The sequence below is a fragment of the Peromyscus eremicus genome, chromosome 12 (genome assembly GCF_949786415.1).
Source record: "Peromyscus eremicus chromosome 12, PerEre_H2_v1, whole genome shotgun sequence".
Taxonomy (NCBI): domain Eukaryota; kingdom Metazoa; phylum Chordata; class Mammalia; order Rodentia; family Cricetidae; genus Peromyscus; species Peromyscus eremicus.
Genome location: NC_081428.1, coordinates 7,686,297 through 7,699,760, shown reverse-complemented (window position 1 = coordinate 7,699,760; position 13,464 = coordinate 7,686,297). Strand labels below are relative to the sequence as shown.

General features: G+C 45.2%; 2 protein-coding genes across 5 annotated transcripts in view; both read right to left on the bottom strand.

Annotated features, from left to right (window-relative positions):
- Cfap298 (cilia and flagella associated protein 298) overlaps positions 1–3,872 on the bottom strand; it is a 17,591-nt gene extending 13,719 nt beyond the window's left edge. Inside the window, exons 1-2 of the mRNA XM_059277692.1 lie at positions 3,523–3,872; positions 6–133 (exon numbers count right to left, since the gene is read on the bottom strand). Of these exons, the coding sequence (XP_059133675.1) occupies positions 6–133; positions 3,523–3,661 (267 nt within the window). The 5' untranslated portion in view covers positions 3,662–3,872. The remainder of the gene's footprint in view (positions 1–5; positions 134–3,522) is intronic.
- A 1,289-nt stretch (positions 3,873–5,161) lies between these two features.
- Positions 5,162–13,464, bottom strand: part of Synj1 (synaptojanin 1) — a 77,122-nt gene continuing 68,819 nt past the window's right edge. For all 4 annotated transcript variants that reach the window (XM_059277653.1, XM_059277652.1, XM_059277654.1 and 1 more), the window contains exons 26-28: positions 12,484–12,592; positions 12,052–12,269; positions 5,162–8,017 (exon numbers count right to left, since the gene is read on the bottom strand). In XM_059277653.1, the coding sequence (XP_059133636.1) occupies positions 7,226–8,017; positions 12,052–12,269; positions 12,484–12,592 (1,119 nt within the window). In that variant the 3' untranslated portion in view covers positions 5,162–7,225. The remainder of the gene's footprint in view (positions 8,018–12,051; positions 12,270–12,483; positions 12,593–13,464) is intronic.

The window sequence follows — 13,464 nt, the reverse complement described above, 5'->3', positions numbered from 1 at the left end:
AACACAGAACCCCCACTGGGCACACACTTCTCGCCCCACTCATCCTTCAACTTCAGCTCCTGAATCTGCTCGTCAGTCAGCCCTTGCATATTGGGGGGCAGAAACACGCCGTGCGCTGCCAGCTCCTCCACCTCTGGAAAACGGGAGGGCAGACACCCCTGTATTGTGATCACTCACACCTAGTCTCCAAAGGAGTGCCTGCTCCTGAGTCTCAGGTCTGCTCTGCAGCTCACTATCTGAACATATACCACGAGCCGTGTGTCAGAGCCTTCTTCATCCCAGACAAAGTCACCCAGTCACCCTCGGTCAGCGGGAGCACAGCGAGCTTCAGATCCCCCCGGAGTCTATGCTCCAAGGCTCCGTGCTCAGGAGTTACAAGATCAATGCTCATTGAAAAACCACGTCTATCCACACAGCCTATCCACACAACATATCCACACGGCCCATCCACACAGCCCTTCCACATAGCCTATTCACAGCCCATCCATACAGCCTATTCACAAGGTCCATCCACATGGCCCTTCCACAGCCCATCCACACAGCCCATCCACACAGCCTATCCACACAGCTTTACCATTCATTTTCCAGGGAGAATCTCAGATGACTCCATTTAACATAACCTTGTGAGAGAAACATGACAGATGCTTAAACCTCCTCACCGTCCTCTTCCTCACCGTCCTGATTTACAGGGCTATGATCTGGGCTTGCTGACAGCACCTGGCTGTCATCTTACGGGAACCTTACACGGAGGCTCACTTGGTAAAATGCTCGCTGTGTAGGATGAGGCGCCAAGCTGGGCCCCAGAATCCACGTAAAAAAAGCACGTAAAACCTGTGTACTGGGGGTGGGGCTGTAGGGGTAGGTAGAGACCTGGGCATTGCCGGGGGTTGCTACACAGCCAGCTTTGCTACAGGCCAATGAGAGATCCTGTCTCAAACAAAACAAAACAAACAAAATAAACAAACAAACAAAAAAGTCACAACACCCAAGTTACACATGTACACACACACACACATACCCTCTCATAAAACTTTACACAAACACTTCATAAACAATTTAGATAACTCACTGGGAAGGATTTAAGGCAATTGTCCTGGTTGGTGTTTGTTAACTTGGCACAAACCTACATACATCTAGGAAGAGGGAACCTCAGCTGAGAAAATGCCTCTATCAGACTGCCTACAGGCAAGCTGCAGGACAATGTTTGATTGATGTGGGAGGGCCCAGTACACTTCGGGTGGTGCCACCCATGGGCAGATGGTCCCAAGTGGTATATATATATAAAAAAAAAAGTCTGAGTGAAGCAGTCTTCCTCCATGGTCTCTGCTTCAGTTCCTGCCTCCAGGTTCCTGCCTTGAGTTGCTGCTCTGACTGCCCTTCATGGACTAAACCTTTAAAAAAGAAATAAGCCCTTTCCTCCCCAAGTTCTTTTCCCCCCCACAGCTATAGAAAGCTACCAAAGACAGAACCTGGTATCAGGATCCTGGAGTATCACAACAGGCTTAGCCATGTTGTTTTGGGGACATGTTGTTTTGTGTTAGTGTTTGGAACTTTGTGCTGGAAAAGCCAGTGAGTGCTCAGAGCTTAATGGGCTGTTGTGGGAGCCTGAAGCTAAGAATGCCGAGAACAATGTGGAGGATGGAGGCCTGGCTTGTGAAGGTGCAGAGGGAACAAAGACTCTCCCTGGGGCATTCCCATGATATTCTGTATTAAGAATCGTGGTTCTGATCAACCGGAGCTGAGAAATGAGCTGTGATTAACAAGAGACCAGAACCACTTTGCTGGAGCTGAGAGATAATCAGCTGTGGATAAGAAGATACCAACATCCTCGAGGCAAAATGCTCTTCTGGGAAACGCTTCCTCAGGGTCGGCAGACAGAAGCTGTGATCCAAAGGGTGTCAAGGCTGCATCTCATGCTTGCAGCCAACCTTGGCAGTACATACGCACCTCCCACACGGCACTGGTTTGTGAGGACAGGAAGGGGTCATGGAAAGGCTATTGGTTAAGGTGCAGCTTCAGGCGCAGGGAACCCCAGGATTGAAGGGATCATGGCCAGAGGCTGAAGCTTGGCATCACGTGGCAGGGTCAGAGACCCTGGAGGGAGGTCAGGGGGCAGATGGCGCCACTGGTGAAGGTGAAGCCTGTGGCTCTCCCAGCATTTTGGAAATGCCAGTACCCTGGGAAGACAACCAAGGACAGCAGCAGCTGTGGGGTGGAGCAGCCTCAGCCTGTGAGACGCGCTCTGTGTGCTCGGGATGGCAGAGCCGAGTGGAGCCTACAAGAGCCTGAGTCCCAAACGTCTGTCACTGAGCTCTACGTGCTGGACTTTGGTTTTGCTTTGACTTGAATGTTACTGCGTTCTAGTTCTTCTCCCTTGGAATAAGAAAGTAACTTGTTCTTTGATTTTACAGGAACCCAGGTATGAGACAGACATTGTAGAGAGCTTTGAACTTTGAAAGATACTGAACATTTAAAGTGCCTAAGACAGCAACTATCCCTCCAAAGTGAGAAAATTCACCTCATGTTTACTATTCAAATCATGGTTTTATATTTTTCCTATCTCATACGTGTTCAAACCTACACCAGCACATATATAAACCTACACCAACACACACACACACAATTTAAACCTTGCTATATTGCCCGCCTTCCTTTCTCTTTCTTCCCTTCCTGTAAGGACGACACTAAGAACTGTGTGTTTCCATAATATGGGGAAGACATTATGTGACCTGCAACAATACAATACGACAGGATAGATGGTGTAAGTGGATGGAACGTTTACAGCCTCTTTCCATTTCCATACTACGCACTTGGGAGAGGGGCTGGTGTGACTCACCCCCATCTTCCTAAGGCAGAGCACTGGTGCCTGCCCGAGTAGAGTACATCTGTGGATTCTAAATTCACCCACACAACTCTTACATTCTGCACCACACCTTTAACTCACAATGCTAAAGAAGACCCGGAATTTTCTCTCTCTAAATGCTTTACTTTTAAAATGTCATCTAATATGGAGCCTGTAATGAAAGCAGTTAAGTTTAATTAGGGAAAAATGTAACAGGTCTTAAGGCGCTCTCTATGATGCAAATATAACGTGTTTCCTAGGAGACAGACAACAACACCGAGGCTCTCCCAGTGTCTCCCACTTTTGATGGACGGTCTCAAAGCCAGGACTCGAGCTCTGAAAGCCTCAAACAGGGTATTCACTTGTACACCCCCTCCCCGTGGCTACCACTCCACCCTTGCAACCTTCCACGGTCCCGCTGGATCTTTCGGCTCCACCCACTGCCGTTCGGCCCAGATAGTTCGCACTTCCTGGATGGCCAAATCCTAGCTCGGCTGCACTTGGCTTTCCCGCTGCCCACTTCTGAGTCGGGGGTACCAGACTTGCCTGGATTTTTCCAGTTGTTGGGTCTTTCATCCCGGGTCAACCCTGATGCTCCTTCCCCACCCTCCAGGCTACTGCACATCTTCCCAAACCCACAACCCCGAGCCCTCCTCACTGCATCCCCGGTCCTCCAGTACCTGTGCAGAGCCGCTGTACTTTCAGCCGCCCGTTGTAGACGCGGGTCACCTGAGCCGTGAGCTCCTCCAGCTCGGTGCTCCCGGGCGCCTGCAGCAAGAACTGGCTCTCGTCGCCTCTCTTCACGTGCAGCACCACCATGGCTGCGCCGAAGGCCCCGCCGAGGCGTCGGGGCGGCAGGCAAGGAACACGAGGCCCGCAGGCCCGAGGGGTCGGCCTGACCCGCACAGCCGTGAGACTAACTGCTGCTCCGTGGCGGAACCGCGGAACCCCGGAACTAGGACTCACGCGTCCGCCGGGTGAGAAGGACGGCGCACGCTCGCGGAAGTGGCTGTTGCCAGGAGCAACGGCCAAACACTGAGCTTGCCTGTCCTCCAGGGCCCGCCCGGAACCGGCGATGGGAAGGCTGCGACGCGATCCGGTACGCCGCCACCGGAAGTAGCTGTTGTCCGGGCAACCGAAACCCAAACCAAGCTGCTACAGAGTGTGCGGACTGTCCAGGGGTTCGGGAGATGAGGTGGCGGAGCATGGGGGCTCCCCGGTTGAGAATGAGTGAGATGGTGGCCATCACAGGAGCACAGTCGCCCCCAAGCCCAGACTCGTTCCCGCACAGGCACTGATGGCCTCCGGAAATGCCTTCTGCTTCAGATCTGGGGAAGACACAGTGGCGAGCTCTGCTGCTGTGCGTCCCCACAATCTCACAAAGGGCAAGCAGGCGCAGCGCTCTTCTTCAGGGCGTTCAGACCCAGTAGAGGATCCCTGATGCTTTAAGTGTGACGAAGAGGAAACAAAAACAAACGGCAGAGGAAATTCAGATAGAGGAATAGAGAAAATTAACCAGGGTAGCTGTGCTATGTATGCAGTCTTGAAATGATTCCAAACTCATAGTTTGGCTAAATGGTGGGTTCTGTGTGTGTGTGTGTGTGTGTGTGTGTGTGTGTGTGTGGTGGCGCTTTATATTACTTACTTGTCAGTGGAAAAGAGAAGCTGCCTCCGTCACTGATTATACTGCAGTGATGTGGTGACGTTGGAATGTACAGGTCCAGAGGCTAAGTACCCGTCTCTGCTAGCCTTAGCCCCTGGAACAGCTATCTGTTGCCCTCCTCTGGGTAGGAACTAACATCCCTAAAACCTTCGAAATCCATAAACTAAGCTTCCATTAACCAAAAGTTAAGAATGTCATCAAATATCATCTGATGCCTACAGAAAAACTTACCCCATCGTTCTGTAGCGGCTTCTCTGATGTATCCATCAATGTATTTCAAATTTGCCATGCCTTATGACTTTGTTCTATAGAGCTATAAAACTTCATGAAACTGTTTTCCACGGTAGAACATGGAATTTGGGTAACCTGAATCTGCCATGGTCATTCAAATTTGACTCCAGAATAAACTACCTCTTATTCATGCATGTATTATGTATACACACAAAAGAAAAAGAAAGAGAGAGAGAGAGAGAGAGAGAGAGAGAGAGAGAGAGAGAGAGAGAGAAGGAAGGAAGGAAGGAAGGAAGGAAGGAAGGAAGGAAGGAAGGAAGGGCTAACTTATTTTCTCCAAATGTCATGAAATTTGTATATGTGAAATACAAAAAAAATTGCTGAGAAGAAAATCTTCTCTTTTGAGTAAAGAAGCCAGCTAGTGGTAAAGACAGATATATTTATTTCATATGACAGCACATTTCACAGGATATGTACAGAATGTATACCACTGACTTTAATACTGTACTTCTATAAAGTATATAGTTATAAATATTGTATGCCACATAAGCAATAAAACTCTTACATACATATAAACAGCAATCTACTATAGAGAACAGACAGTCACAGAGATTCTTAGTGTCTATTTTCTGCTCTGCTCTGCCCAGAGCTGGTAAATATTCACACACAATGTCTAGGGTTTTTTTTGTAGCAAACTTTAACTTCCCTTGTGCGTTTTCAGCAGTGTGCCAGACCTGACAAGGCTGAGCCGCTGCTCTACAGAACGAACTGTACAGTGGTTTATACCCAGGGACACACTGCTTCTGTTCCCTACCGATGGGTTCGCTTGCTAATGGGAGTGGATACCATACACACTGGTCACAGAGCTGTTACCGCCACAATCTCAACAGGTTAATTCACATTTGGAAGCACACTGCTATAGGAACACTGCAGTTTAAAAGCCACTACTGTTGAAATGATCAGAACTCCCAACAAGCACAATATAAAACTCATGGGAGTTATTGCTTACAGCAACTTCTGGCTGCAGCAGAGGATTACTTCTATAAATACAGTATTTTGATAACACTGAGCATTTGTGAAGGTGCTCTGTCCTAACAGATCACTCTACGTGAGAAGTGCAATGAAGTCTGCTGTGCTTTTACATGGAGGGGATGGCAGCCATAAACTGTTTCTAGTTATCACAATACACATCTTTAAAGGTTCATGTGGACATAGGAACTTAGGTGTATGTAACTTTTCATATAAAAAAGAACATTAAGTCTTAATGGCTAAGGATGGTTTTAACTTCAACTGACAACTACCAAACACCACCTTAGGGAGTTTTCCACTGGCTTACTTAATGATACCAAAATACTATGGTTTTTTTTTTTTTTTTTTTGTTTTTTTGTAAAAATTCCGTGTACTTCTTCACAAAATAAAAGCAAGATCGGTTGCATACCGGCAGTGCAGGAGACAGAATCCACAGAAATTTGAGGTATAGCCTCTAAAACCTTAAAGCAGCATCATAGATGTGTTATGGCCTCTAACATGGGAGAGAACACACATAGGATATGTTCCCAATTCAGAGCACTCAACAGCAGCTTTCCCTGCAGAAAGCAAAGCTCCAGGGCAAAGCGGCCAATAGAAAGGTGGGGAAGGGGAAGGCAGAGCATGTTAGCTCTACTATTCCGCACTGAACTCGGTGGTGTGTGCCTGCTGTTCTGAGTGCCTGTCCTGTCAACTGTAACCCCCCAGAGAAAGGCGTCCTAGAGGTACAGGGGAGGAAGGTGATGAGGGTGAATCTGAAGGCTGGGGAGTACAACAATAGGAAATGGCAGTTCTGTAAAGCGGTTGTTCTACTCTGGGATTTAAAATTAGTGAAAGTATCTAAAGCACATCCGGGTGGCAGCCATCTTTTTGATAATGAGAAAAAGACATTGTCAGAATTGCTAGGTAAAATTTGACCTGAATTGTATCTCAAGACTTAAGTTTTATGAATATGTAAATCTGTGTGCATACAAACATATGCATATGATGTAGACACACACAGACCTTTTTGCTAAAGGCATGCCTTCAGAACTGTTTCACTGTAACTCTGGAAGCTCTTTGGTAAATATCCATAAATACCAATTGTCACCAGCACAGTGGGCTGGCAGTAATGTCAGCTACAGTTGTGTTGGCTTTATGTGACTTTTATGTGAATTTCTCAGTAAGGACTATTTTTTAAAGTAGTTTTAAGCACTTTTTAAAATGGCTTCTGCTCTCTCTCCTGTTCATCCGAAGAGAAAGACCAGAACTCCAGCTAATAAGAGGATGTCTTTGTTATTTCCAATATACATAAACTCCAGCTTTGTCCACATCCTCTAGTGCTATTTGATACAGCTATCAGTGCACTGAATGATTACTTATTGCACATAATGAGTAACTAATGCCCCATTCTCTCAACTCTACCCCAACAAAACAGAAACAAACAGCCAAAGCAAACCGCAGAAACTCCCTTGCTATCCTAACTATCTCTCTGTGAAGTCCAGTGTGGGAGATGCCTTAGATGCCTGGGTTGTGCAAGGTCCTGCAGGAGATGAGCTCGTGCTGGGCGGGAGCAGAGGGACCGGAGGAGGTGGTGGCCTTCTGGCTGGCAGCACACAGAAAGAAACACTTGCCCCTTTATTCCAGTCATCATCAAATGAAGCTGGTGCGTTCCCCAGCGTGTCTGAGCAAACTGACTTTGACTTTCCTGTTGTGGGGAAGTCGTCGTCGTCTTCAAAGGTTACCCATCCTTTGGGATTGCTTGTTTTCACTGTACTCTGGCTCTGCAGGTCAAAATTGTCCTCAAAACCATCAGCTGAACTGGACGGCTTGCTCGTGTCATGACTGAGAGGCACGAGGGGAGGGAAAGGATTACTAGGAACAGGCTCTTCTTTGGACAGCCAAGAAGTTGCCTCTGATTCTTGTGACTGAGCTCTAAATGGGTTTCCAGGGGTAGCAGTCCTGTCTGTAAAAGGGTTCCAGCTGGGCAGGCTGGGAAACGGGTTTGCAGAACTCCCCATACTTCCCTGTGACTTGCTCCGAGCGGGAGCTGGAGGCATGGCTGGCATGCAACTTACAGAACTCAGAGAGTTAACACTACTTTGCGATGTGGAAGGCAACTGGACCAACACCTTTGGGTCTGGGGTTAGAGCAGGTGACATCTGAGCAGACAGCTGAGCCTTGGATACAGCAAGCAGACTGAGGGAGAGAGCTTCAAATGGGTCACTCTTCAGCGCTGGTTCTTGTTTGACACCAGAAACTCCGTTTGTTTTTACCTAGAAAAGAATGAACAGTGAATGATTGGTTCTTATTTATTAATATTTCCTTCTCTTATTTTTATTATTTCTCCTTTTCTTGAGCAACTATACAAATTTAGAAACTAAAAAGTAACTGTAAGTTTTTACTTTGGTGGTTTAATAAATAGAGTGAAATAGGTAAAATCATGTTCTTAAAGAATTCATAACTAAATAAATCCTTTTATTAAATCCATGTTTTAAATCTCAAAGAAATGTGATCGAATAATTTCTTTCATTCAATTTTTTGAAATGGTAAGAAAGAATTATACAACGTGATGAGTTTGTTCATTTAAATTTTAACACAAACTTAAACGTATATGCTAAGAGTATCTGGTAAATATGCATAATAAACTTCCAACACCCATCTATGCGGTTATATTTTCATTGAAATTCCCTACAGAAATCAATTTTATGAATAAAAGCTAATATGTGAACACATTCATAAATTCAAGAATTATAGATGGAGTCTTTTCCTTTCTCTGCTTGGAAAAATGAATTTTCAAAGGTTCTTTGCTTTTGAATGATAGCTGGCCTTTGTAGACTCACTAAATAATACACCTTTCCTTAATGGTCCTTCCTTATCAAGTAAGACAGATAAAAGCAAGGATTATTTAAAGTGTGTGTGTGGGGGGGGCACTCCATTTTCTATAAACACCAATTCTAAAAATTCTAAAATCAAAAAGAAGCTGTGCGCTGAGTGCCCTGGCTGTGAGCTGAGAGCCATGGGAGGAATGTTCAGAGTTAACTTCATGGCCATAAACACTGCAATTCCTCCTAAGTCCCTTTGTTCACCAAGAAGCTGGTTGGTGGAGCCCAGCCATGGACTGAGCGGGGTTCTGATGAAATCAGCCTGGAAATTACAGTGAGACCCACACCACCATCCACCACATTGGAATTAACTTTGATCTAAGCAGGATTTGGGAATTTGTGATGACATCAGAGGTGTGTTACAGAGAAAGGTGTTGGAAGGGCTTTTCAAATATTATCATTTTAATCTAAATTACCAACTCTTTCTTACCAAAAAGAATATGGCTTCTAAAATTATCTGAAAAAAGACTTCCAAAAGAAATCTACGGAAAAAACAATTGGATTTTGCATTTATGTAATTATGCCATTGTTAAAACCAAGAACCAAAGTGGGTTAGCCAAACAGGCTTTCATATAAAATGGTTTGCCTTTCTGAAATTATACTTTTTAGTTTTGTTAATTTGCATAGTAAATAAAGCAAAAAAAATGGTAAGGCATTAGCAAGAACTAAAATGGTTCCTAAAAATCCAAAATGCTAAGAAAAAGAAAAGGCAGGTATGAGTTTACGGTATGGTAATAGAATGTATTAATGTGGACGAGTGGATTTAAACATGGTGGAACTTTGGATGTATGAAGCGCGAGCCTCATACATGCAGCGCTGGGGAGACGGGTGGACAGCACATGGAGGTGATAAACACTCAGGTACCTGTTACCCTGATGGTTGCTCCTGCTTTGAGAAAAGGAACACAGACATCAGAGGAAAGAGTTAGGACAGTTTCAGACCAGCCGCAGCCCCAACCAGCCAGTCCTTAGAAAGCTCTAGATCCCATGTGGGCTCAAGAGCAGCACTTACAAGTGATTCTGTCAGTTCAAACACAGTCCTGGTCCCTTTGCAACTTTAGGATGTAAGCTTTAACAGCGTCTACTAGCCAGTTCGAGTTTTGTTTTTACTATTTCAGACCCTGGGGGTCTCCTTACTAGAGAAACTGTATACAATACCACTCTGCAGAATACAGCCAAAGAGTCATCTAACAGGACGTCAGGACCCAGCCTTGCTTTATGTTACTCAAATTTTCTAAATAAAATTCATTCCCTATTGTTTATTAGTTGGAAGGTGCAACAAGGTAAGAAACCAGTTTTTGCTGTTTAAAACTGAAATCACAGCCGGGCGGTAGTGGCGCACGCCTTTAATCCCAGCACTCGGGAGGCAGAGGCAGGCGGATCTCTGTGAGTTCAAGGCCAGCCTGGGCTACCAAGTGAGTCCCAGGAAAGGCGCAAAGCTACACAAGAGAAACCCTGTCTCGAAAAACCAAACAAACAAACAAACAAACAAACAAAAAAAACTAAAATCACAATCTTTCAATAATCTGGCTGTATTTTTAAAAATCTGGTATTATTAAGACATTGGACCTTCTAACACTGAAGCTTATTTGTAAACAGTGAAATATGTAAGCAGTGAACAAAATCTGGCAGTTTAGAGGTACCATTCTAAATGCATTACTCCCCTTGAATCTCTCGCCTCCTTTACCCCTGCTCCTCCTGTTTCCCCCAGTGCTGGGGATGACCCGGGGATGTACATGTGAGGTCAGTGTCCTGACACTGACATCCATTAGCACGATGCTCTGAAACCTGAGTTGTCACGTCTCGATGACTCTGGAGTCATGTACATCAGTTCTGGCACTGGACAGGAGGGTAAGAACAGGCTTCTGTTAAAGGTCCAAGGCACTGCAATCAGTATGAAATGGACCTTGGATACAGATAGTACAAAGTGGGTGGGGTTAAGGTGCCTCTACTCTGAAATGGATGCCTTAAAACTGTGTGACAGTATTCAAATTGCTAGTTTCAAAGATTTCTGCCTTCCAACTAATTTTTTAAATAATAGTAGACAGTACAAAAATAAAATAAATCTTTAAAGTTGGAGGAAGGGCAAAAAGAATGTAGATATTTATTCTCTGAAGAGTTTCTATTAAATATCTTCAGTACCTCCACTTTAACCTAAAAAACAGAGTAACTTTTAGTATTTATCACTTTATTTTTCTATTGCTTTCTTTAGCTTTCAGAAATGTAAACACCAGCCTAGCAAGAACCAACTGCTAATGACTATTTCGAGTCTTAGCTACTTTAGTTATCTGCTTTTCAACAGAGCTCTGTGTTAGAAAAGCTCTGCTAACTAGGTCAATACACCTAGGACTTGTCTGTCTGTGAGACAAACGCAAGTTATTATCATAAAATGTTCACGGCTACTGCAAATTCAGTATTTCAGACTAGGGCTTCTAAAACTTCACATATTGCTTTGGCTTTGAGGCATTTTCAAGTAAAGAATTTGTATACGGTGATCCAGCAAAATGTACTAATTTTATCAACTTTACTTACGTGCATACAACAAAACTAACCCAGAATGTAAATACAGAACACTTAACATAAACAGCAATCACAGTATAAAGAACTATCTACACGTGGCAGAGCTGCCGATGTGAGACAACAGGAATGCCCGTGACTTCGGTCGGGTCAGGGCCATGGAGCCATTTCTGTGAGACCCCAGTGAAAGGACATGGTCATCTGTCGTTTTCATGTGAGCTACTCCTGTAATGACAGCAACTTCGGGAACCTCGGGGACCCAGTGCCAGCTCAACACAGGGAAGAACTCCTGCTTACATCAGGAGGCAGTGAAGAATCACTCTGTCTGCAGGAAACTGACCGCCATGTTAATGTCTAAACACTGAGCTCATCTTGATTGGTCTCCCTCCAAAACTAACTTATCAGCTTAGCTGTAAAGAGGACGATATTACTATTGTTCATATAATTAATTAAATGCCTAGAGCAAACATGTATTTAAAAAGTTACAAATGAGGAACCACTTGGACTTTCCTAAAGAACCTTGCTCTTGTATCTGAGAACTCTTTGACTGTGCAGCCCTGGTTAGCCTGGAGCTCACTTTGTAGACCAGGCTGGCCTTGAACTTGTGATCCTCTGCCTCCTAACCTGGGATTACCTCCGAAGCACTCCTGATGTTCTCTGAGATTTTTTTATTTAAGCAATACATATGAACAAACAAACAAATCCTTAAAATTCTCAAACAGCCAATAGCATGCGATTCACTTAAGGAACCAAATGATACGAAAGTCATGTCAAGGTGCTACTACTTTCAAGTGGCAAAAATACAATTTCAGGTCAAATTTACTCTTAAGCCCTGGTCATTAAGGTAAGTGTACTCCAGGCGATAAAGCACATGCATCAGAGACACTTTCGTTCGGCAGTGACACTTACTTGTAGCTGTGGTGAGGAGTCTGCAGGCAAGCTATGAGATGACCTGCTCCGAGGTGGGGGCTGTGGTGGGGCTTCCAGATTGGGTTGGGGGCCAGAGGGAGGCATGGGTGCGGCCGTGGGGATGAGGGGCTCCTGCATCTGTGGAGCAGGGGAGGGCAGAGAAGGCTGCAGAGGAAAAGCCGTCTGAGGCTTCAGTGGTTCTGGAAGGACAGCTGGACCTGGAACACCAAGGATTTTCACGTTAGCTGTGCTCTAAAAGCCATGGCTTCTCTTTCTTTAGGGAAATGTGCAACGGTAGGCTAGTTATTTCCCCTCTTTTCCAGGGGCACAAGGGAGAAGACCCCCATCTGAGTAGGTTAGATCTTATGCAGGGTGGGAAAGAAGAGAAAGAGTAAAAGAAGCCAAGAGCCGAGTGGGTTCCCGCATGCCTACCTTTCGATGCCTCTGGGGGCTTGCTCTGGCTTTCAGGAGTCAGCCTTCCAGCAGATGCCCGAGCCAGGCTCTGAGGGGCGCTGATCACTCCAGCACGTGCTGGAATTGTCTAGAGATGGGAACATACTAGTGACATTAACTTATCTTCAACAGTTAGATTCTGCGAAAAAATACATGCTTTCACGTCTCATTGATTCTTGGGTATAATTCCCCACTTCACCATTTTAATTGTCTGTTTATAGCTAAGACAGTGATATATTTTTATCTTTGACGGTGAACTGTATACCAGGCACTTGTAAGTATGATCTAGGCATTTTTATTTAACCTTCTAAACAACTTTTATGTGATTTGTCATCTATACTCTAAATTAAGGTAAAGACATGCATACAGAGACGGCAGTAGGATATAAATGTGGGCCTGGCTGGCTGCACGCAGGGCGAGGGACCTGACCGGGAGCAGGGCTGACTCCCTGAAGAGAGGCGGGCTCTGGAAGCACAAGTGATGGAGACAAACCTTCCCTCCTAAAGGCCTCAGAACCAGCCTCTCCTCCTTTTAGTGGACGTGCACTGACATTTTGCCTGCATTTGTGTTTGTGGGGGGGTCAGGTCCCCTGGACCTAGAGTTTGAGACTACTGTGAGCTGCTGTGGGTGCCGGGAACTGAACCCGGGTCCTCTGGAAGAGCAGCCAGTGCTCTCAACCACTGAGCTGTCTCTCCAGCCCTCCCTGGTGTGTTAAAACATGAAATAACATTATTAAATGCCTAACTAAATAAGCCAGAAGACACACTGCTGAAAAGTATTTTCTATTCTTGTATGTTTGTTGAAGGGTCTAACCCCATAATACTTATTTAAAGCCAAAGTTATATTTTATTTTATTTTATTTTTTTGGTTTGGGTGTTTTGAGCTAAGGTCTACCACTGTGGTCCCAGGCTACTCTGGAACTCACTACGTAGATCAGGGTGGACTTGGACTCACAATAAC